This window comes from Vidua chalybeata, chromosome 4, assembly GCF_026979565.1.
Source record: "Vidua chalybeata isolate OUT-0048 chromosome 4, bVidCha1 merged haplotype, whole genome shotgun sequence".
In the NCBI taxonomy this organism is placed as follows: Eukaryota; Metazoa; Chordata; class Aves; order Passeriformes; family Viduidae; genus Vidua; species Vidua chalybeata.
The window spans coordinates 49421218-49447513 of NC_071533.1; the positions used below are offsets into that span (position 1 = coordinate 49421218).

General features: G+C 42.0%; 1 protein-coding gene across 1 annotated transcript in view; it reads right to left on the minus strand.

Annotated features, from left to right (window-relative positions):
* Positions 1–22290, minus strand: part of LIMCH1 (LIM and calponin homology domains 1) — a 173276-nt gene extending 150986 nt beyond the window's left edge. The window contains 1 exon segment of the mRNA XM_053941015.1: positions 21866–22290. Within this exon segment, the coding sequence (XP_053796990.1) occupies positions 21866–21961 (96 nt within the window). The 5' untranslated portion in view covers positions 21962–22290.
* Between the last annotated feature and the right edge of the window lie 4006 nt (positions 22291–26296).

Here is a 26296-nt window from a genome sequence, read left to right on the forward strand (position 1 = left end):
CTGTGTGCCTACCCTAGAGGCAGATTTTATACAGAATGCTGGAGAAGTAAAACTGTTGCCATATATGATGCTATTAGTGCTGTTTGGACAATGCCAACTAGGTACAAGTGTTTCATACTGATTATCTGGTTAGATTCTGTGTACATACACCATGGGGTAACAGTTATCAAGAACTAAAGGACTCATCTATTTAGCTGTGAACTAGGTCCTGTTTCTACTCTAATATGAGCTAAAATCTACAAAGCAAGAGATAAGAAAAAGGTGGGAAAGAGGGGTGATTCGTACACCAGAGAGGAACTGGCCTAATAACACTTTTAGGGGTCACAGTTGCACGCCCCAGAAACTGACAGCATGGAAGTAGGGAAATACTGCCACAGGGATTCAATGGCTTGGGTGGAAGAGCTGCATGCAAAAGATATCCTTAACCTTACTGAAGCATCAAGGCTCTTAAATGTGCTATGCAAAAACAGCAACTAGGGGCCTTTTGATAGCCAAGTTAGGTCAGAAATCTGGCTGATGCCCCCGTTAGAAGCCAAGCATGTTCCCAGGTTCAACAATGATGAGGAGGATCTCTGCTACAGAGAGTTAAAAAAGAAAATCCACACACAGGCTATTTTCCAGGATGCCAGCCAAGTACAATGGAAAAGGTTGCTGGCTGTGCTCAGACAGCCTCACCTCATAGCAAAAGCCATCTCTGAGGCCAGCCCTCAGAGAGACAGGTGGTCTTTTGGCTAGAGCAGAGTACCAGCCTACATCAGGTGACACGATCTGCCTCCAGCTGTGTGAAGCTGGTCACCATCTTCATTCCTCTAAACAAGTCCTTAACTGAATGTAAGGGGGAGGGATGAAATGGGCAGGTGTCCTGCACCTACACATATTCAACATTGTATACATGGCTAGATGGAATAAAACACAGCCAAAGACTGACAATCAAAATCCTACTTCAGTCCCTGTGTGTCATCCTGACTCATAAATGCCTGTGAACAGTTGTAAAACAAACTTCAACTCAGTTTGTCGTAACATTGTTATGTTGAAATTCATTTTCCCCTGAAATAGAGATGGTGATGCTCCTCATGCTGGCAGTCACAGTAATATCCACAGGAACTGAACTTACAGAGCAAATTTAAACTTCAACACCATCTTGCCCAGTCAAAAATTAATATGCTAAGAAAATAGTTTACATAAAGCTCACATATTCAGCTCATGTGAGACAACAATCTAGTTTTTGACAAAGCCGATGAAGAAAAATTCTAGCTTTAGAATTTCCATTCACTGCCTTTATTTAAGTACTGGAAAAAAGCCCATCAAGTTCTTTAAGAGGTGGTAAGATATTACAAAGTTCTGAATCAACTTTGTTAACTCAAATCTACCACGAAGAGTTTCTCAGCAAATCTTTTTTTTTTTTTTTTTCATGTGTATATGTCTGCTTGTTTATTTCCTCCCAATTTATATTTTCAGAATTTGGGATTTCAGTAGCATCTAATGAGTGAACTGAGTATCAATAAAACACAGATTTTTACTCAAAGTGTTTGAGAGTCATAAGATTCTCAGGCAAATGCTGTCAGACCCTATTCAGAGAAATCAAAGGAAAAAAGCTATGAATGAGTCTGCAAAAACATACCCTACTGCCCAAAACCTCAGTGCTCACGTTTCAGAGTAACTAGATGAACCCTGGTAAATTGTGGCTGTCTTCCGTAAGGCTCTCTGCAAGGGCACCCAAGAAGGCACTTGGGGATTTAGCCAGCTGCCCACTCCCACCCTTTGCACAACACAGAGCCTGATTTTCAGATGGCAAACTGATGGTGCTCACACATAATTAAAGAATAGGAAAAACAAAAAAGCTCCAGATATGATGATCACACTCTTGCCAGCAGGATATAAGTACCTTCTTTACTTTATATGAGGGTTTATCTAGAGACCCACAAGATAACATCTGGATCAAATTAGTGCAACAGGCACACTCCAGCTTCAAAAATCCTCCTTTGGATTCATTCTGCCAGCTCCTCCCCTTACTTCATGATCAGCTACTTTGGGAAAAAGGGTATATTTTCAGGTTTTAAGAAGCCACCTGGACCTACAGGATTTAACATCAAAAGGCATTTTTCTTGGTGCCTGGTTATCAAGTGTCTGCCATACAACTTTACACATTCTCTTTGCCATCAAGAGAAACCTGCACAAAGCTACCTTGTGCTAGAATCTCAAGTTTCTTCTCTTTTTCCACAAGAGACACTAGCTGCAAGCATTTTCCCAGGGTTCCAGCCAAAACTTTTATTCTGCTTACCTGTGTCCCCATTTGGGAGCCTATCCTCCACTTCTACCCACTGTCATAGTGCAAGTATTGTTCTGAGAAATGATTTCATGCCAACACACCCAAAGAGACTTGTATGATGTAGACCCTGTGCTTCAAAGACAGACAGATAAGGTTTCCTTTCTGATCAACACTTACCTTGTAAAAATAGGAATCTTACAAATGGCATCCTAAAACTTAAATATATAGCTTTCTGATTCCCTCAAGCTTTTATATCAGATAAACCAGCTCATGTTACAGTGATAGCACAAAACCAGATGCAAACCCCAAGCTTTTATCATAACATTTAAAGGGACACCATGTCCTTTGCAAATAGGCAATTTTTTTTAAAACTTGAAGGGTCTCCAAGGCATGAATGATTTCACCAAGATGAGCCAGAAGTTTCTCTTTTATCTGAATGTGATACTATCACTCTGTTGTCCCTAGAGCTTTCCAAGCTGCAGAGAATCATGACATCACTTTGACTGCATGGTTGGTGTGCCTGCATGCACATTTAACATACACTTTCTCTTTAAGTCTCCCAGTTTCATGAAGAATCACCAGCTAGTAGGACCTGAGCTTATTGACAGCTGGCCTCAAGAATGGTTGGCATATTTTACAACTAAAGGGTTTTATGTTGAGACAGTGCTGTCCCTTCAACTGCATTGACCCTTCTGGATTGCAACAGGACTCGTATATGCTCAAAGAAGTCCTATGGGGTAAAAAAAGCAAAATAGCCAACTAGAGTTGTTTGGATTATTTTGCACGATATTCCTTTAGGGATCTTTTATTTTGTCAAATACCCACTACCTATGAACATTTAGCACATTAAGCTCAAAACATTATTCTGTTGTGGCTTATACCAGACATACCATTCAGACTCTAAGTCACCCTACTTCCATGACACATAATTGATTTATTGCTTACCAATATTAAGTCTAATATATTATGGTTCCTAGTCAGATTTATTATGTACTCTTTATTAGAGTGTAGTCTCCATTATTACAGAGAAATTAATTAATTTCTCACTTAACCACTATAAAAAAATTTACGCATCAATTTATAAATGTAAGAAACAGCCTTAGGCAGTTTTTATACCTCATAGCTTGATCAAAATAGGAAAATGGAATTTGTAGGTTTTAAATATTAAGAATAAAGATCCCTACTTTAAATCTGCCACAAGATATACATTTTAGATGCCAGAGAGTTCCAAATGAATACTATTACATTATTATATTATAATAATGTGCATAGTGGGTATTAAATGAATAATTTCATTTTGACTTTTGATTCTAATTACGGAAGTTGCCTATGATGTTACTGAGATAAAGCAGATTTATAAAAGCATAGCGATAGCAAGCAGATTCACTACCAAGACAAACTGGCAAAATAAGCTTCCACAGCCTTTGTGACAGAAAAAATTTGATCTAATAGCCTTGTTGAATTTCAGCCAGAAATTCAGACAACTTGAATACCAAGGAACAGATGATGCTACACAGTAGGACAGATGTTATGGGCTGGCCTCCCTAGCCCTCTCTCCTACCACATGTCTTTTTAAAACCCCTAATGTATGAACTACTAATTCATCGTGACTTCTTACTACCAAAAAGTGACCAGAAACATGCAAAATGTTACATTCCAGTTGAAATGTATACAGCAAGCCAGAAAACTTGTGCTGGACAAACTCTTTTTAATTGTCTTTATCCAGGAAGGTGAAGACAGAAGATCTGCAATTCTAGACAGAAAAGTACTTATAAATTACAGCAGTTTATCATCTATTAGCAAGGGAAATAAGTCACTAGGACTGTATCCTGATAGAATAAAAAAAAAAAATTCCTAGCCAGGGGCATTTCAGCCCCACTTCTTCCCTGTTAGAACAGTCCCAAACCTTGGGATTCAACAGCACCCACCACGCTGCTCCTTCACTTTGGCTGGTGATAAGTTCAAAGCACACAATTCAGTGAGGTATGAGAGTAAGAGAAGTGAGAAGATAGGAGAAAAGGAAACTGCCTGAGAATGATTAAGAATAAAGAACTGGTATTAAAACAAGACAGATTTATTATGTCGCTTATATCACAGAAGACCGAGATTGAAAGCCTTAGAGACCAGCATTTCAGGCAAGGGCAGTGATATTTCCTTGCCTGTATAATTTGTATGTAGGCAGCAAAAGCAGGAAAGAATTGCAGGGAGTTGAAAAGACTATTTCAGCCAGCTACACACCTAATCTGAGATCTGAGTACTATCCTGGCTGATGCCACCGTACTCAGTGGTGTCACCAGTGCAATCAGTGATACCAAGATTCGATAGCTGATTACCAGTCACACACTGCTCACTTGCTCTGAGTGCCTGGCATCCTAGCACACAGAAGGGAGCCACAGCTGTGCCTCTATAATGCTACAGAATGCTAAGTACATGGCAAAGAATACAAGGTCTTAAGAGTCTCAAATTAGCATACAGTCTTGAATCAATTTCTCTGTACCACAATTTTGATACTTACAGTGGAGGCATGAAATAAGGTTCATGTTTGCACAGAACTTTTTTGCAAAGATACTTTAGTGATGAGCAGCACAAAAGTCTGAGAAAATAATTCCATCCTTGGAATTTGGTTTGAACTGCAAACAAGAAAATGGCATAGGACTGCATGTTGAACAGTAAGGAGAAAATGAAACACTGAATAGCTGTTCATTGAGAGCTGCGCTATTCATTCTGTGCACTAAAGAGATACTCAGGAGAAACACAGCAGTGACCACGTATTTAATATGCATGCCCATGAAGGGAAACTGAGCTTGCAGAGACAACACTATTGTGTTGTTTTAGCAGCCTGACCTTGCAAATTTCATCACGTTCTCCAAGACTGAAGACAGAAACATACTACTGAGACAATTCTTATTTCACTTGCGTTTAGCTGTCTTCAGTGAGATCAGGCCGTGAGATGCTGGGTATTGTATGAAGGGGGGTAAAAACCTGCCTATTTTCCAAAGGAGAATACAGCACACCTCTTGATAATTTAGCACTTTAAAGTTTGTACATGCAATTCAGTCTAAAAAAAGCTGCAAGCAAAGGTCAGGAGATGAAGTGCCAAAAGAGTGAACAGTCAGACAAAGTATATGTTCAAATGAAAAGCAGTAGTAAGAAAACAATTTTAAAAGGCCAGTGGAAGAAGGTTTGTTGTACACTCCTGAAGCCAAACAGTTTGCCTGTGCTCTAGTGGAGGCTAAACCTCCAGCATTAGCCCAGAAATATCCTACATAGACAGGAAAGCATCATTTGCATTAATATTCTCTTGTCTTCTTACAAGCTCTGCTGTTCATGGGGGTGTGAAGCTGGATTTGCTAGTGCTGTATACATGAAAGGTCTATTGGTGCAGAAAGTAAGGTATTCTTGGAGGAATGCACAGAGCCTTCCTCAGCTCTCTGCAAAATTATACCAACCAACTTCTGTGGTATTGGAAACTATCATAATGTATTTTAAAAAAATCATGAATGTACTTAAAATTGCAAATAATTTTGTTTCTCATTTGGATGTTGAAATTTATTTCTGCTACCCTAACTTGAAGCCACAACAAAAGATAGAAAACTGACTATTACCAAGTTACTCTTAGCACATTAAATTTCTAATGCAAAATTTTAAGTCTCCTGTAAAAATTTAGGTATATAATCTTTTGGTGACAACAACTACCAAAAACCCAGAAGGGCTCAGTCTCTCTAAAGTTTAAAAACTTACCCTAAAATTGGAGTGCTAGAAAACAAAACTAGTAAACATCTGGACTCAATACAGAAAGGAGACACGATCACCAAGGGTGAAAATATACAAAATAGGTCTTTCAAGACACACAGTTATGAAATCTCCCAACCGGGAACTAAATAACGAGATCATCTTGAGCTATAATCTTCACTACAGTCTGGGCCACTTTCAAAGGCTATCAAATTCCAAGCAGTATTTGTAGTACAAGTATTACAGAGTAATATCTGTAGTCTGCTCTATAAAAATGAAAATGGAAGCCAGCTGATGGACTTTAGGGCACCAATGGGCTTTGGCTTTGTAGGGCACTTTTTACTTTAACCGCAAAAACAACAAAGGTCCAGAAAGTTCTGTTCCACTTCCACTTCCAACAAGCTTAGCTGGATCATCTGATTGGTCTGCAATGTGACCCTAAACCTATCCTTGGGATAGCAAAGTACAACACAGTACAAAGAGAATTGATTCTCTTGTTTAAAAAAAAAAAAAGTACTTCTCAGTACTTGTCTAGTAAATCTTTCTGCTGATGATATTCAAAGAAGCAGGTCATTTTTGACAGTCTTGAGTTTTAAGATAAACTTCCTGATTACAGACATGATATAAGGAATTTTATACTTTTTCAGTACTATTTAACACTATTGTGTCTTGCCAGAGACAGAATTCTGTTGTGCCGGTTCATACTCATGAACACACCTGCTTTTCCAAAGATTTTCAAAAATAAATTGGGCTGGTATTCAAAATCAGTAGTGTCATACACCAAAGTCAGTTAACTCTAAAAATATGACACACATCAGCTGAACAGTGCTAGAAATTTATCTCCAGTTGAAAGGGACATCAGTCCTTTTGCCCTTTTATTGAAGACTTTGCTCTTTTTAATAATAAAAAACACATTTTTTTTTTCCTTCCATGCCCGTGAGTGCTCTCAACAGAGGCATACCAAATTCAATCAATGCCCTCTGGTAGCAGGACAAATAGATAAGCCAAGGAAAAGGGTATAGATATGATAAAAATTAAGGGGTTATCACAATTCTTTCTAGAATGACATCAAACATTATAGATACAATGTGTGAGTAGGTGGCACTAGAGCTGAAATTGGATGCAAACCACGAAAGAGTAACACATAGGCTTAACATTATCTTCATTATGCAATAGATCCAAGGCCAGTAAGAAACATATTAGTAAAGAAACAGATGTTCTGAGAGCATGTAACCCAGACAGAGTTCTTCCTTTTACCTGCTTAGCAGTAAAGAAGCCTACAGAGCAAAACAGCTTCTCCATCCAGTCTGGACCAGTGCCAGGATAAACTAATCTACAGCTCCAAAAGAGAACTGATCCTTGATTTTAATTACAGGAGGATTGCTTATACATTGCCTTAAAACTGTAACTCTCAAAGCATAAGACAAGTTACAATCAGGTGACTGCCAAGGAGCAGAGAGATGAAAGAAATGGCCATTCAAGCACCAAGTTTCCGCAAAACACAAAGCACTCTCCTCTAGCTTCACCCAGCTCAACTGTGCTGGCAAAAACCACTGCTGCCACCTCCTTGAGAGGTGAGGACATCAGGTTGAAGGGACACCACCTGTGTCACCAGCACTGGCAGAAGGAGGCAGCACCAGTGTCATCATCACCACCATTACAAGCGCTCTCTTCCCAGGATCATGGTCCCCATGGGACCAAATCTGGAAACTACAGTAATCATTTTTAGAGAGTGAACAATGCAAGCAAATGATGGCTGACCTTGTTGCTCATGTGTCACCCTGATTTTTAAGAGTTTTCTAAAGCCTTTTGAGTTTACATTCTTGTAAAGAACATTCTTGTACATTCTTGTAAAGAACTTTCTCACACAACAACAAGAATGCAAAAGCAACCTATTGTTTTGCATTCTTTCATGGAGGCGGAGAAATTTGATGTACAGGTAGTTTGTCCAGTGTTGTTGGAGAGGTGGCACGTTCACCCTCCAATCCACTGGCACCTTTTGAGAACTATAAATGATTAGAGTCAGAGAAAATAAATTAGTCTCTTCATCGTGACCAAGGCTGTAGTGCTTCGTTTTTCCTTGTGTCATCTGGTGACACTCATGGACTTCACTCAGCATTCAAGGAACAGTTGTATACAGAGTCCCAAGCTCACACATGGTACCTGTGTTACCTCAGGAAAAAGCAATTCTTATCAAAATCTGGCTCTTAAAGTTTTGGCTTGAAAATATTGCGGGGAAGGGAAACAGAGAGAAAAATGAGGGTAATTATAGTAAATTTTTATTCTTTGCTCACAGAGCAATTAAGCTGGAACTCCAAATAGGAAGAATGTAGGGCAAATTAAAATTTTTAAGCACTGTAGAATTTAATGGTCTGCCAAATGACAGCACACTCCCAGCAAAGAGTTCTGGCTGCAGAAAGCCCTTAATCCCAGTGAATAACTAACTGGGAATAATGTCAGCAAAACAGCTGTCAGGATGAAATGCTGTTCAAGTCGACTAGAGGAATAACTGCCTAGACCTGGAAACCAGTATGTTCATCCCAACCTCAAAGCAAAACCAGGAGCTCACACTACAGTTTAACTAAAACCTGCTTCCACCATCTTCTGTCTTAAAAACAGGGTTTATGCAGGACAAAGACAGAAGCAATAAAGGAAAGAAACAGTTGTTCTCTTCAGAAACAGAGCAGGGTCAATTTGGAATTCATTTGAGAGTTGAGTCCAAGTGTCTTCCAAAGAGATGATCTGGCAGATTGGTATCTGTACTCATGCTTCTCACTTTCTACTGTTATAGAAGGGAATACTAAATGCAGAACTCCTGAAGACACAACTTCACAGGAACAATGTACCAGGAAATCTCTATTAAGCCCTGCTGAGCAACTCACTCTAGTCAGAATTGCTATCAAATATTTCCAGTAGAAAGAGCAATGTCTTGCCTGCAACACGATCAGGGCTTGAGATCTCCACTCCAACCAGGACGTCCTGGGGAAAAGGAGATTTTACAGTGGATTAGACATGCCTGATCTAGCTTATATTCTCTGAAGTGCCTGTTACAGGGTGTGTTCTCTTGGAGCTCTTTATCCAGACTCTGCTAATTCTCATTTCTTCCCTTCTCTCAGCTAAATTTCCTAAATGTCTTTATTTTTGGGCAAGTTTAGAAGAAAAACCTTGAAGTTATATGCACCAGGATACAAAGATACAAGGGGCATGGACAACCAACTGCATGTCAACTACTCAAGTAATCTCACAATAACCATTATCCTAGGTAAAGATACTTTAAGCCCTTAAGGCACATAGGAGGCAGAGAGCTAGCAGAATCCATGCAACAAATGCATCAAGTGAGTGCCTTTTGCCGCCCATATTTCTGTACATTAACAGATGGATTACTGGGCAGTCATTTACAGACAAAAAAATCCCCCAACATTGCCTACACATTAAGCAAGTAAAATGGTCCAAAGCCCTTCAGTCAAAAGCCATATTTTAAGTTAGATGGGCTGTTGATGAACAAAAAAAAAGGGCATTTTGTTTTACTAGTAAGAACAAAGTTGTAATTCTCCTAACTGGTTTTAGTTCAAATATTCTGTCACTGTACTGGGAGTGAAAGGGCTATAGTTACAACAGTCCCGAAATTCCCAAACGTGCTCTTTCCCTCCAACAGCCTCATTCGACTTCTGGCAGGAAGAAATCATGGCTCTGAGGAGTAGGACAAGTGCACAGGTCAACACACTTGGCTTCAAGCTCAGTCGTTTGCAAGACATTTTCATGGCAACCTATAAATGCAATTGGTCGTGGAAGTTTTGTCAGACAGAAGTTCTTTTCGCTTCATGACATTGTCCTAAGAAATTCTACTATGATACACCTCTGGACAACAAAGGACACAAGTCTACACATTAGAAGTGACCATCTGCCCCTGTCAGCAGCTTTCTACATTGTAGAAGAGCCATTTCTCTGACTTGCTTTTTCTTGAAGAAATAAAAGCTTATCATCAACGGAGTAGCAGCAAGAGTTTTTGACACATGGAAGCATCTCAACTTTGTTGATTCTATCACATCTACTTCACCAACCATTTACACTTTCATGCTGTTGCAGTTCTAAGTTTAAAGCATCCTCCTTCCCAGCAAACACAAAAATAGGAGCTTATTTTTTGCTCTCTTCATATGTTTTTTTGTACAAGATGCTTATGTTTTCCCTCTCAATCCTAAAAGAAAACTTCTACCTGGCTGAAGCTGCATGCACTGAGAAATGTTCACTGCTCATAGTTAACACTGACAGTGCTTTCTCCATGAGCACATCTTCCAACAGCACCTATTTCCTGGGTGTACTGGACACCAGGTCAAGCCATGGGAAACCATTGCTTTGATGCTTCATATCGGAGCTCCTCGTCCTGTGCAAAGCCTGCCCCCACTGCTGCTTGTGCAAATCAGCACCTTCTAGTCACATAGCCCTGCACCCCAAGCATGCAGTGATGGCATACTCCCCTTTCCCTACACAGAGACCCCCCACATGGTCTTCCTCCTCTTGGGAGATACCAAGAGACAATAAAAAAGCAGAAAACAAAAGCTTTCAACACAGTTTGAGATTGCACCACTTCCAGCAAGTCTGCTCTGGCTTTGATCTATTGATTTCAAGGTCCTTAATGTGGGAAGCTGAAATGCAAGTTTTTTCCACACAATTTATTTAAAAAAAAAAAAGAAAATAAAAAAAGAAAACCCAGTGTGGCAATGGAGAACTAAGCATTGCACTGAAAAACTAACAAATATTGAGGGTGGATGTAAAACCCACAAATATCATCAGATCTGCCTATGACCAGAATATGCACTCAAGAGTCTTGGTTCAAATCCAAAAATAAAAAGTACAGAATCAAAGCTATTATTCAGCATTGCAACCTCAGAGACACTAGTGAACTACAATGAATGGAAATTATTGGATAAAATCCTGCAAGCACCGGTAGACAGTTGTTTATCATATCTTACTGGAATGTCACCCAGAGCTACCTCTGAATTTTCATTAAGTTGTCCCATAGCTATCCATAACTGCTTTGCTTACTTTCTCCCCTGAAGCTACTAACACAAAGCAAAATGAGTGAAAGGAATGAAGTTTAAAAGCATTTATTACTAAGATACATTTTTTAGATAAAAATAGGTGTCTTCTCCTGTTTAGGGTACTCCAAGAAGGTTCTCTCACCAATTGCAGTGCATCCTTCATAACCTGCATATCCTTCAAATCCAGTCCTACTACAGAGCCACTTTGATGCTTATAGTTGGAGGGCACCCATAGCAAGTGAACATCTGCAAATCTAACTGAGGACTGCTTCCTGGGAGAAAATTATTATTGAATGATAAGGGAGGTAAAACTACTGCAACTTTACCAGCTTGATTTTTAACACCCTTTGCTCCCTTTATGCTCATCTCCTCACAGGACATATCTCACCCTTCACTGTGCTGTGCCAGTCTGAGAGTCTCTGGATGTCAGGAGCCACACTGCAACAGCTGCCTGTGCTGGAACCACCAGCTGGAACCACCACACAAGAGCAGTGGCCAGCACACAACCTCCACTCTGAGCAGTGGCTGCGCACCTGGGCTGTCCTGAGAGATGAGTGCAGACTGCCTACAGCCCCTACCACCAGCAGGAAGAAGTACCTGCCTTACCAGAAAGTGCCCTTCAGCCCAGCACCCCCAGCAGAGCAGTGACATGGGCAGAGTGGCTCTGGTCTGAGAGAAGAAGAAAACAAAGTCCCAGCAAGACTGAAGATCTGTATGTTCACAATTAAAATGTTTAGAGGGTACTTTTGCTTCCCATTGGGACAGGCAAGATGTTTCTAATAAAGGATCATTTGAGTCAAGTAAACTTTGTTGCTTTTTGGTTTTTTAACACGTTATTCCAAAACTGAAGGCCCCCTTGTTGAAATAAAAATTGAGTTTGGGAGAGGTAGGATATTAGGCTAAGGTTTTATATAATTTCTCTGAACTCAGGCAAGACTCACTTTTGTGACTTATTGATTATGACACCTTCTGTTCCTTGAAAGCATATTTTTTTTTGGAAAACAAATTATTTTCTTTCCTATCTTTAACTGATCCAAACACTATCAGATGACAGACACTGCACATGCATACTCCTAAATCCATAGCTTCCTTTTTCCAAACCACAACTTCGAAAAACAACTCTTCAGAATCAGGAAAAGGACAAACAGGAAAAAATACTTACGTAGTTATTCTCTTTTTTTTTTTTTTTTTTTTTTTTTTTTCCTGTTTAGATTATATAGTTACATTTATGCCTCTGGACTGAAAAAAATTTCCAAAGTTGTTTTTGTTGCAGCTATGTATGTGAGTTAGCCCACTGAAATGAATCACAACAATCGCACAGAAACAAAGCCAAGGCATTCACGGCTGAACATCCTGGCACACTGGGCATCCCTGCCTGCACCAGCCTGACAGAGACAAGGCAGCCACTTCTGCCTCTTCTCATCCCTCTCCCTTTCCCAAACACAGTCAGAAAATGCTCACTGACAAGCAGCAGACTTCAGCTAACACACCATGACTCTTTTTAAAATGGAAAAAAGAAAATGGAAAACAAAGCAAAATTGCCATCAAAGGCATGAAGTTCATATTCAAACCCAGGAATTCAGTGAAAAAAAATGGGGAGGATGACTTCAGTGCTTTTCCTCAGACAGAAGCTTCCCTTCTCTGATAGCAGACTTAAAAAAAAATCTCTTACTTAAGAATTTTCTAGATTAAGTAATTTTCTAGATTAGTAAAGTAGACATTTGGACAAAGAATTTTCAGTATTTGTGGAAGTAGAATTGAAACGGAGTGTCCAATACACTGACATCAGATATAAAATTTGCACAAGAAATTAAATCATCATGAGTTCCATAATTTCCTTGAATATTTATATGCAGGTGAAGACTAAAGTTAGAGTTTTAGATCTGGGAGTTACATTTGCTTTAAGACACATAGCAAGACCTCTAACCTCCACTAGAGCCACAGTCTGCTGTCACACGACAGCATAACTTTGTGCATTTAATGAAGAACAGTGCTGGCAAAGCTCCACAAAGAGATTTTTAACTTCAACCCCCTTTCCTCTGTAGCCAGGCAGTGCTCCCACTTGAAATCTGTTATTTATGGGTATCAGCCTCTGCTTTTGCAAAAGCAAGGTTGTGCTTCTCAAGTAAGACCAACAGTTAAAATTCTTTGTGCTAGTCTGTGACCCGATGCCGAGCTACAAATTCCTTTGAGTTTTTTGGCCTTCTGGTTTTAGTGGAAGGATAACTCAGAGCTTTTTCCTGCCACTCTGGAAATGCAAAGGTCCCAGAGTGGAAGACCATACTTTTCTTCATCCTCAGTTCACAACTTCTCCTTCTAAGAGTCCCTTCCCATGTGTAGGAATCCAGATGATGCAGTCCTATCAAGCATTATCAATATATTATGTAAAGCCCTTGACCTGCATTTTTGCTATAGGTACGTATCAGAACTAAAATAATTTTTTTGACCTCTTACGTGTTAATCTTTCCATAGATTTTCCTTCCTTATTGTCAATGAGAAAAACCTGAGACACAGCAATGTCTGAGGAAGTGCAGGTAACAGCTTAATTTATTTTTTAAATGATACTGTGATCCACCCAGACATTTGATTGCTCCCAATTGCAGCACTCTACAGAGATCTACCAACACCAAGAGGAAAGGAAACCAGAGGGAATGTATTTACAGTATCAGGATGAGGTCTCCTGGGTTTTGTATGCACATAGAGTATGTGCAGCCACTTTCCATATAGCTTATAGATAACTGAAGGGCTGGGATTCATCTGAAGACTGTGGAAAAGTCAAATGGAAGTAGAGAGAATTTGGATGTTGGAACAGCATAAGGAAAAAGCCGTCACAGAGAACTTTACCTTTGATGTTCTTCCTGAAACTCACAGTGGGATCAGATCACACACTGCAAAAAATCCCTGTCTTATTTCCATCATGAACCAGGGATCATCCAGAACACTCTGTGAAGGAGCAATTAATGAAGAGCATTTCTCTCTTACCTTACTCATCCATCCATTCAGAGCAGAATTAAAGAATTGCTTCCCCTGCTTTCACCATGCTGCTCCTTAGCCTGTGAAGTGCTCTGTCAATCACTGACAATGATGCCAAAGCCAAGAAGCCACAGCAGAATTATTTTTCATAATCTTAGCTTGTCAAAGTTGATTTCAAAATCAAGCTGTCTTTGGTAGTAGGCATGAGACCTCTAAACAGCCGAAACCAGCAAAATAGGGTTTCTCTTCAAATGAGCAAACGAAGATTTTCTTCTCGTCATCAATCAAAAATTCACTGGACTACTTCAAGTCAATTTTAACATCAGATGCAAGCTCTGTTATTAACTCTGTTGTTAAGATAGACATTTTTCTAGGGTAAGGATTGCTGGCAATAATTATCATATACACATACAATTAAAGAAAAACCCTAGTTAACAGTAGCAGGTTATACTGGAACTGAGCAGAGGGACCATCAAGGTAAAGGATTCTTATAAACAACTAATACCACAAACAAAAAGCCTCTTAAGGATTTAATACCTAAAGTCTCACAAATTAAGCCTGCATGTCATCTTCTCAAGATCTGGAAAGGAAGGCAAATTTAAATTCCTTAATGGTCAATTATAGCAGTGCACAACGAATCAAATGATAACAAAACAAAACAAAACAAAAAAAAAAATTCAAGCCAAGCCAATGAAATTAGTAATTTTCACAGTTTTCTATAATAAAACAGGTTTAGCAAAAATAGTTAGATTAGAAGCCAAACATATTTCACACTGCCTTGAAGAGTTTTTACAAAGAAAACTCAGTAGCATACCCTGAAGATGCCTGCCATAAGCCATAGGAGTTTTGCTTTTCTATAAAGAAGGATCTTGCTTATTTAAACAAGCTCTTCACTACAATAACACAAATGGCCTATAAAGTAGCATTAAAAATAAGTGATGCTTATTCACCCTCTGTCGAGGAGTTATAGATGTACAGAATAACCAGGTTGGTAGGGACATCAAGGCCTCTAGTCCAACCTCCTGCTATGTGCAAGTTCAGCTCTTGGGTCTGACCAGGCCATTCCCAGCTTTGTCCAGACAGGAACGAGGCATTCCAGGGATGGTGTTCTGCCAGCACCTCTGCTCAACCTGCACCCATGTTCAGCTAGCTCAAGGTGAAGAAACTTCTCCCTATATCAAGCCATAATCTTTCCTATTTTAATTTATGACAAGTATCTGATTTTCCTGTCACATACCTCTGTGAAGTGCCTGAATCTGTCTTCTCAAAAACCTGCTCACAGGAGCAGGGATGCTGCTGCCATGCCCATACAAAGCCACCTCTCCTGAAGAAGCCCAGTTCCCCCACCCTCTCATGACAAGTGTCCCAGTCCAGTTCAGCCTGGGGGCTCCCTGCTCCATATCCTCCAGCTTATTAATGCCCCTCCCATACTCTGGACTCCAAAACTGGATGCAGTATTCCAAGAGTGGCCTAGCAAGTGCCAAACAGGAGCAAACAACCACATCCATCACTACCAGCTCCAGAAGATCATGAAGGGGTAGCCTCTCCTGCTGCCAGAACACTGCAGGCTTGTGCCGAGCTTGTGTTTTCCCTCAGATTCCCCCAGTGCTTTCCATCAGAGCTGCTGCCCCAGCAGTCAGTCCCCATCCTGTCCCAGGTACAGGAATTACATTGATGCTGTTTATTTTAAGCTGTGGTACATTACTGTTCTTCACATTCTGTCTCAAGGACACAGGCCACAGCCCTTTCACCCACAGCAGTATTTAACATAGCTGGGAGAAGTTTCAGCTATTAATTTTAATGTCATGTTCCTGCTGCCATGGTATCTGTTGTACTCATTGTGATCTAAGGGCCTGAGTGAGGCAAGACTTCCTTCTTTAAGTGATAATATTGGAAGGAGAAGAGAAGGAGAAGGAGAAGGAGAAGGAGAAGGAGAAGGAGAAGGAGAAGGAGAAGGAGAAGGAGAAGGAGAAGGAGAAGGAGAAGGAGAAGGAGAAGGAGAAGGAGAAGGAGAAGGAGAAGGAGAAGGAGAAGGAGAAGGAGAAGGAGAAGGAGAAGGGAAAGCTTAGATCTTCATGGCATGCATGCAGCTGTCCTTTTAAGTGACACTTTCACCCCATAAATGTCTTTTTCATTAGAAAATTGTTCTTCTTGGAATGTTTGCAGAAAAAGAATGCACAGAATTTTTCATCCATGGATGAAAAGCTCCTAGACTGCTAGATTTTTCCAAACAAAAGATGCAGTTTTTATAACCTGATAAGCCAAAACATTTTAGAAGCTAGAAAATCCTCCTGTATCAACCTACTATTTAAACTACATACTTGGAAAAGATTTCACCTTCCTTTCTAGAGGACCAAAGTTTGCCTTAAAAAAAATAATTTAAAAAAATGTAACTACTAGCAGAACAAGCCCAGTGACATTACATAGCTCTGCTAACTGGTCTCCACCACCAACTGCATAATGGCATCCCAGACCGGTGTTAAGGCCAGATCTTTTACCTTTTACTTTAAATTTCAGTACTTAAAGCAGAAATTAATTCAGGTTTGAGACTATTAAGAGTTCAGCCCTGCTTTTCCTGACATTATCCCTTCAACAATAGTATTGTTGTTCTGATTATTTTCACCTCTGTGCCAAGCACTACTTGTAACATGGCTTAAACATCTCATGATGAAGGAACTGGGTTCATGTATACAGCACAGGAGGTCGGCTGCCAGGTAACTGGAGAGGAAAATATTTCTAGAAGGTGGTAGTGTGACAGGGTCAGAGAGTTTGGGTGGGTTCTTCCACCCCTATTAAATCAATTTAGCTCTCATTCCACCAAATGACTAACTGAGCCAGAATGAAGAGCCTCCCATCTGTCCTGCCTGCAGTCCCTAAACGCTGCCCAGGAGGAGATGTAGAGATAGCAGTGAAGAATTCCTCTCCAAGTCCAGTCACTGTAACCACAGTAAAGGTATCCTGCATTCACATACACCTAGGGCCTGATATCAGCCACACACCTTCTGATTCTTCATTGCTACCTTACAAACACTGTGGGAAGGATTCTTCTGGCCTACACTTCAGCTTGTCCACATATCAGGCTACTTGTCTAACACATTTGCATAGGTTTCTTCTAGTCTGAGAATACACTTCCTCACTTTAATAAATTAATTCCCAATATATTATATAAAATATATAGGTAAGACTTTCCAGCAGAAGAAAAAGAGCTAAAAAGAAAGAAAAGCTAAAGGCTGAGAAATTTGACTTGTAAACACTGCCTGGAGGTTCATTCAACAGCCACTCTACAATATTTCATTAATAAAAAGATTCAGTTTTAGAGCTTGGTGTAACATTCTACACTTAAATGGTAGCACTGAAATATTCTTATAAAGTAGTTAAATTGAATTCTCTGGAAATGCTTGCTAGAGAAGATGTCTGTTGGATTTAATGCATTCCTATCCAAATAATGGCATGACTGTAGTGGCACCCAAAGGTCCCAGTTTGACTGTAGGCACCACCGTTCTAGGAACTGTGTCAATGTTCAAAGGAGCTGGTGTCCCTGTTTAAGGATCTTAGAATCAGCTTCACAGAAGAATAGATATCTACACATGTTTGGAAATAGAAACACTCCTGCAGGATGCAGGTCACTTGTATACTCAGTGAATCAGTCAGCTTCCCCCATCACATTTCACCAAAAGAGCTTTATCTCTGATGTTCCTCAGAGGTCATACTGCATTCCGAAGATCACATAAACAAACTTGCATATTACTCAAGTTCCAGGACGCTGCTGCAGATACTCCAAGTCTTTCACCATCAGAAAATATTTGCTCAATGAAGTACTTTCAACTCCTTTTAAGCTACATTTTTGCAGTGGGAACCTCCTCTCTGGCTGAGACAGACAGCCTATAGAAACCTTGTTTCTAGACTCCAGTCTCAAGCAAATCACATGAAGTTTATGTGCCTGAGTCACTTCCCTGAATTTATGCCTCTCACACTCTTCCATCGAGAAGGTAGTGAAGGAGTGGCCTACCTATTCTGCTGTATGTTGTGGCACATCCAGAGGCACTAGGGAATGCACATGGTCCTACTGCGTCTCCTAGAAGCAGCACCACTGTTACCAATTTAAAACACCACCTTAAATACAAAAATCTAAGAGGTGTTTTTGCTAGAAGGCAAAAAGAAGACAAAAAACACCCAACAAACTTCTCTGGCTGTCAAATTTCTCCATAACACAAGAATTCTCATGGGAAATGTATATAGGAAAAAAGCAACAGATTATTGGAAGTTGATGGGGGTTTAGCTTACACACATCTATAGGGAATGATAAAGTCAAGCACTGGTCACAATGGACAGAAAAACATGACCTGTTTATTATTGTCATACAACTATGAAGGAAGTATTCTTATCAGCTGGCAAAGTTTCTAAGGAATACAAATCTATGGAAAAACCATCCCTAATTGAACCAAGTCTCAGCAATGAGGAGAGAGCATATTAATGAGGCAAGGCTAGGAGTCACGATGAGGAGATAACAATACCCTTAGGAGTTACACCAGTATTAAATGTGACTTTATTACCGTATTATTCTCCTGTGAGTCTTTACAGCAAGAATAACTCTGTTTATACAGATGTTCTTTCCACCACCAGCTATTCCAGATTAAACATACATACAGAGAACCTTGATATTTTAATATTACAGGCCATTAGATTAAATTAGATTTGTTATTTTGCTATAGCATGCCACTAGGCTTTACAAGGTTGATATATTCTTTCAGTGAAACCAAGACGCATTAATTGAAATGAGATACCACACCTTTAATAATGCAGACTGATGTAGCTCTCTCACAGGATTTTTCATTCAGTGCCTTTATTTTAATTCCTCTGAGTGCTACTAATAAGGTGCATTTTATCGTTAAGAGGGCATTCTTCACTTAAGTAGTACATACCGAGCTAAACTAAAATAATAGACTAATTTGCTGTTACAAGGGGGATGCACAGTTGATATTTATGCAAAATTAAGCAAGCCTGAACTCTGGTTTCCTACCCAAAGGTATTCACCAAAACTTCAGTGTAATTTAGACCACCCTACACTGCAGCACCCAAATTAAAGTAATGCTGGCAGAGAAAAAGGAAGACCATCTCTGGTGAAAGGTGACAGACCCAAGGAGTAAAAACAAGATCCCTAAGACCTCTGGAGCAGTGGAACAGAAGTTCCTTGATCCTTGTAGATCTAAACATTCATAACTTAAATGTCTTGGCTGCTCATCTGCAAGAAGAGGAGAAGCCTCTCTTTCCAGTCCCATCACAGGAGAAATGTACTGCAGACCACGGGGTGGATTTCTGCAGCCTTACAACAATAGTGACAGCACTCACACGAAGATTTAAACCAGATGAGAATCGAACAGGCAAATCACACAACTTAATCGTTAGAAATAAAAATGCACAGTTAGCTGATAGAGTTTCAATCTGTCCATTTCTACCTCAATTTCCTTGCATGGCACTATTTTACAGCCTAAGATAGGTTTTAAGCTGTCTTATACTGGTAACATGCTCACTAGCTTGTCTGCTCCATTCTACAGGTTCAGTAGCCTTCCTTGCAATTATAACAATTTCCTTTTTTTTCATTTGAGAGAGATGTAATTTTAAATGGTCAGAAGGGAGTCGGAAGACACAACACACTGGACATTTCCTAACATCTCTAGGCCGGAGAATAAACTGGTGAGAGACAAGTACAGAGCCAGCTGAAGCAGATGGACTTAGTAGCCAGACACAGCACGACCCCCATTTCTGCTTTTCACACAAATTGATAGGGCTTGGCACACTGAATGTTGAGACCTTATAATTTCCTATTTTTAAAATTTTATTTCTTTTTAAGACTGAGCTTGCTTTTCAATAACTTTGCACTAGCATGTCAAGTTCTGCATAATTCAATCAGTTCAAACCATCCAGATTGAGAAGGGTGAATGCTGACCAGATTTTTGGAAGAGGTAATAACCCTCATGCTCCAGAGCATAAACCAAACTGGGATTAAAAGGAAATACGATGTGTTAGGCAAATTAAGCCACATTTGCTTCACTGACAGCTTCTTCCTTCTTCCTCTTAGTGGGAGCATCAACTCCAGGCATTGCTGGAAAGGCAGATGCTTCCCTCTCACACCACAGCTGTGGCAATGCTCCAGGCTCCTGACACATTCCCCTCAGGCAAAGGGACAGTTGCAAAATTAACAGTACATTACAGTTCTGTCATTCAGGCATCAAGCAGATGATGCTTTAAAAATTGGAGGAAGCACAAGAAGTTATTGACAGCTTCCCCTGTACACAATGAGCTCTTGGACTTGCATGGAGGACAGAGATCTTAAAGAGCTCTCTTGCTCTGCTCACCAGGGCCTGCATAGCACAAGAGACAGGCATGAGACCTCCTGCCACAGTGAATTGTGGAATGAACTGCCCAAGAGAGAAGTTTCTGCCTGACCCACACGGTTCTGTTCTAATACAGGAAGACTTATAGTCCCTTAATTATTATCGTGCCTGGAGTGGCTGATGACAGCTTTGTTATCTACAGAGAACTGCTTCACCATTGAGTTCTTGGCTCCATTAGCAGTCAGCAGGACTCAGGGTCACAAGGTATTTTTATAGCATATGTATGATGGAGTCATGTGCCTCTCTCCCTTGGTCCTCTGTCATAAAGCAGACTATACAAAAACTGCTGTATTCATCTTCCCAAGACAAATGGTGTTTAGGGCATTTCGGTTTTCCAAGCTGCATGTTCACTCCTCTTTGGCACAAAAGCCCTTCTTTTCACATTCATCATGGTTCCTCTGCCTCTGGTCCTACACCAGCCAGATTCACATTATGTCAGGGCCAATTCCCTGAAGACTGACACAGCATTACTTTTTCAATTGATACTGGAGTAAAACATCACAGTCTGAAATTCACAGGGCTTCACAGAATCTGAAAGTCACAACGATTTTTACAACCTTTTGCCTAGTCACTTTCAGAAAAGAGAATCCACTGAGGCTTTCTAAAAGCTGCAGATTAAATTCAAAGCCCACAGCTGAAGGGAGCAGCTACCCTGGTATCTGGGTTTATGCCACCTTCAAGCATGTTCTGTACCGGAAATCAGATGGAGAGCTATTTTCAGCGTCTCTATTGGCACATGCCAAAATATTTAACTATTAAATTTGACCCACCACCTGCTCATCTTTCCGTTTTACGGCGCGAGCAAACAGCAAGCACATCTATTTTTTCTGCCCTGCTTGAACAGCCAAACTAAATATCTCTCCTCGGTCGGCTGAGAGACGGGAACAGGGGCAGCAGGGGTGTCCCCGGCCTCGCAGCGGTGACGGCCCGCCCCTCCGCGCACTGCGGAGCGCTACCTGCGCGGCAGCCACCGCCACCCGGGGCCGCGGGGAGCCGGCGGGGCGCGGGGCTGGACCTTGCCCGGCGAGGCGGGGGCCCCATGCCTCCCCCGGGAGCCCCGGGGGGACGGGGAAGCAGCCGCGTCCGCTCCACAGCTCCGCGCACCTGCCCGGCTCGTGTTTACAGCCGTCCCGTTCATCCCAACGCCGGGGGCGGGGAGGGGAAATGCGATTAACAGATTAAGTTTGGAAGCGACGGAAGGGGGGCGGGGGCCCATCCAAAGGCGCGCACCCTGCGCGGCGGCTGAGCGGTGGCTCGGTCGGCCCCGGCTGCTTTCTCCGCAGCGAGGAAAGCTGGGGAGAGAGGTGGGGAGGCCGGGATAGAGATCAGCGTGGAATAAAACGCCCACAGTCCCCGGGGAGACGGCGACCGTGGGGGGAGGGAAGGACACCGGGTAGTCCCGCGGGGCGTCCCCGATGGGGTCAGGCGCCCGCACCCCTGCCATCCCGCGGGCTTACCTCGATCCATTTCTGAGCCTCGGTGAAGGCCAGCTCAGGCTGGGGGGGCTCGGCAGGAGGCTGAACCTCTCCCAGCTCCAACCCAGGACTGGCCATCTGCAGGGCCCCGGCGCGCCGCGGCTGCGGCGAGGGAGAAGCCAGGCACCGAGTCGCCAGCCCGGGGTGAGCCGCGGCCGCAGCGAGGGGACGCCGGAGGCCGCTGCCTGTCTGTCCCTGCCTCTCCCTGCTCGCAGCCGCCGGGGCGGGAGCCGGGGGCGGCGGCGCTCCGCAGCCCGGCTGGCTGCAGCTCGCCTGCGGTAACCTCTCTCCGCCGGTGCCCCGTCCGCCCGCCCGCCCTGCCGGCTCGGTCCTCCCTCGACTGCCGCCCCGCCCGCCCCGCCGGCGGAGCGGAGCTTCGCTGCGCTGTCCTGAGCTGCCAGCTAAAAATAAAACAGACGGGCGAAGCCGCTTTGCCTTCAGCCCATGCAAATGCCCGCGCCGCCGCCTCCCCTCCGCGAGCATCGCATCGCGGGCGGCGCTGCGACCGGGGGGAGGGTGGGCGGGGGACTCGGGCACCCCGCGTGGGGGACGGGGACGGGGATGGCAAGGCACTCCCTGCTTGGGGGAGAGCCGCTACCCTCAGCCCGCTGCTCCCGGGGAGGGAGGACTCGATGGCAAGGCTCCCCCTGCTTTGGGGGCAGCCAGTCCCCCACCGCTCTCGGAGGGCGCCGAGCCGCACACGGTGAATTGCTGTTTGCGGCTGCTGCCTTAAACACCTCATTAATCGATGTTGCTACGCGGAGCACCCGAGAATCTCCATGTCCGCCGCGGGGAAAGCGCTCTGCTCCTCGCCCGTCCCTCACCCACCTGCCTGAGGGCCGGGGGCTTCTGCACCGGGAGCGGAGCATGGCAGGTGCCTCTGACGGCACTGCGGAACATCTCGGGCTGCTCAGGGGCGACACTGGCCTTGCGAGAACGCGAGAGGGTCAGCACAGGGCTGGGCTGCGTTAGTCTTCCTTGAGAAGCAGAGCAGGCATCAAGGTGTGCTTAAAAATATATACCATGGTTGAATACTTCCCGTTTTTGTCTTTATGCAGAGGAAGAAATCCAACTCTGTCCTGCAGAGACTTGCATGCCTAACTTACATGGTGTGAGTAGTCCTAGATCAAGCAGATGCTTTTTAGCCTAAGGTTAAGTATAGAAGTTTCTAGAAACAGAAGGATTTTTTTTTTTCACCAGGACTTTTAAAAGACAAATCCTAAAAATCTCCTCTCATGAGCGTTCAAAATATGAGCCAAAGTTATTTGCTTATATTCATGAAAGCATAGAAGGGTTATCTGTGTACTGGAAATGCAGGTGTGCAAACTTTAACCCCTACTACTAAAGTGTTTTTGAAAGGGGTCATAACTGGCCACTTCTTCAGCTTGTGATAGGTGTCAACAAGTTTCGACAAGAAGTGAACTGTAGGATCTACTTTTCAGCGTGCCCTTAGTTTCGGCCTTATTTCCCCTCAGTTCAATGGCTGGGATTTTGAATCTTGTTTATTTTGATAGTCAACAAAAATTACCAACTCTTAAAATATAAATATACCACAAAAGTGCATATATTTAACTCTGTTTTCATTCTAGGAATTTGTCTTTATTGTTCGCTATCTTTTTTTTGGTCTTTGTTTATCGCCTCAAATATGCTGGAGTAACAAAGGGCCTAAAAACAGGATATAAGGTTTATGAGGACTTTTCTGAGAACTGCAACTAGACAAAAACTAGATGAATGGCTAATCCAATCTCAAATATTTAAAGATAAATAAGAAGTGTATTTTGAAATGCTTATGCTAACAATCTATTTTCTGATTCTTGTAATATTTAAATAACATTGATGTTTATCAGACAACAATTAGATTCATTCTCCTGGGGCAGTGAAAGACTAACAATTTAAAATAATTATCCTACCTCTTTTTTTTTTATTACTGTGCAATATCAAATGCATGATTTTCCTGTCTGGTGATCTCAACATCACCTCTTGGAGAACTAGAAGAGCTGGATTGGGCTGGGGTAAGCCCTTGTCTAGAAGTGAGGGGTGGACATTCATTTCCCATTTATCCAGTCAATTTTCATGGATCATTAAAGAAAATGTGCTCTGATATACACTTCTCTTATATGCTTACAGTCAAGTGCACACAACTCTTAAAATTTATTAAATCCTCACAGCACCACATGGATATATAGCTAGTGCAGTCTTAAAGAGCCCTGTTATGTATTTAGGAGTGTAAAAGACACTCTGACTGGTTGTAGGAATCTGGCCACTTCTTTTCTTTTCTGCCACCCTAATCCTGAACCAGCTTCTCATTCGGTCAAGTATGAGGCAGCATCCATACCTCCCTGTTCCCATGGAAACACACTTCTAGCATCAGCCCAGCTTACTTTCTTTCTTTTTTTTTTTTAAATCACCATCTGCCTGGAGAGTTGCAGGGCTTGCTCTAAGCCCCTTGAATTCCAGTCACAGGTTTATCAATGATTCTCCTTTCCATATAGCAGACACCCTGGCAACTGCAGAAGACAAAATATGAAAACTAGAATGTTAGAAAGTCCAGCAAGGTTTTCCCAAGGTCACTCAGTTACAGAACCAGAAACATTGCTGGAAACTTAGTGGTGGAATTCGTAGCAGCAAAAACATAGGAGATTTTTTTGTTGAAGTTCTTTTCAAAATTCTCTTATTTAAAATCAAGTGCTTCAGTTTAACTTCTTCTTTTTTCTTTCCAGAAAAAAACTCAAGCCAGCACTTCAACAATCCTTATCAACACACTCACATTAGTATTTATTACACAGGGGAACACCTGTGGGGGTGCAGGTATTAGTGTCAAACTGCATATCTTTGTCCAGGTTCAGTTACCCTTCCCAAAAGCAGACCGTAGCTGTGCATAAGTAAAGTAACTGTAGAAAAGTGCACAATATAGTGGTTATAGGAGAAATCCAAAACAGAGAAAGAAGGTCCTCTCTGGTTTGCAGGGATCTTTCTGCTGCTGTAAACAAATGGGAAAATAGAGGCTCTGAGGAAGATACTGTTTCAGGTATTCGGCTTATATTAATTGGTTTGGTCTTCTACCTTGTTTAGTTTCCTCTGCTGGGAAGAGGAACTCTCCTGTTTCTTTTTGTCTTCAACTAGCATCTAAAATTGTTAAGCCTCTGGAGTAGCAAGAGCAGAGGTTTAATAAGGCCTGACTGCTGTTATGGCCGGCCTGATCTTATCCCATGGCAGAGCAAGGAACAGCTTGCTTGAAGGGAGTTGTGTCCTGAACAGCTTCTGCCACTATGATCTGTCTCCCTGAATGAACAGGTCTGGTGCTCAAGACCAAGTTCTCAGCAAAACTGCTCCTAGATGGCATCTTTGTACTCTTGCTAGTCTTTCTGGTTGTATTAGCCTGACAACAAACCTTTTTCTTCAAAGTCAATCTGTCACAAATGCTTCCAGCAACATGTGTAACCTCCATTTGAAAAACGTTTCTTTTACCAAAAAGCATGGCACACAGAACAAATTAAACTCCAAGGATTTTGTATTCTATTTTACCTTGCTCATTTATCTTTTCTTTGTGAGCTTTTACCAATGTACCTTAAACTAGCAAGGCCCCATGTCTGTTTAAGAAAGGAAGTTATCCTGCTGGCATCAGGACTTTTCTGCCTCCTTCTCTCCTTCACAACCTGCCACTCTGGGCTGAAATTCTCTGAGCAGTATTTCTTTTTTCTCCAGACCACAATGGTGATACTTTGGGATGTTGCACTGTCCTGGGCCAGATCTCAGAGAAATCTGAGCTGAACCATAAGCATACTGTTCTGGCTAAGTATCTTCCCTGTTGTTTGCTCAAGGGCTTCTATACATTTCTTTGGTTTGCTTGTCTTTTTTTGTGCCTTTAAGAAATCACTGAATATCATGCAGAGAACTTGAGGTTGTATGGTATTTATTGTAAAAATTCTGCTTGGAATTCCTTCATTTTCTAAAGCATAAGCCAGGGGCAGGCACACCCAGCCCAGCTCTGTTTAACCTCCAGATCACTGCAGAGCTGCAGTGTCTGGAACTGGCATGGGCCTCACACTGTTGCAAAGAGCAGCATGGCTGCCTGGTGGTGCTGTGGGAGCTGGACAGCTCTGGCAGAAAGATTTTGGTATTAATTCTTCTCAACAGGTATTAACCCTGCCAGAGAGTATTTGGAGATTTTTTTACTGACTTTACTGATTTGACTTTACTGACAAAGGCAGGTTGTGCATTTTCACAGCCTGTCCTCTGTGGAAGGGTGAGTTCAGAGGTGAGCTGAGTGAGCAGATGAGAAGAGCCCTTGAAGTAGCATCTATCAAGGCAGAGGAGGGTGGTGGAGAAGATGGTTACCAGGAGTTAGGAATTCTCTTCCTTGAGAAAACTAGATTCAGAGACAGTTCTACTCTCAATGACATGCAAGCTACC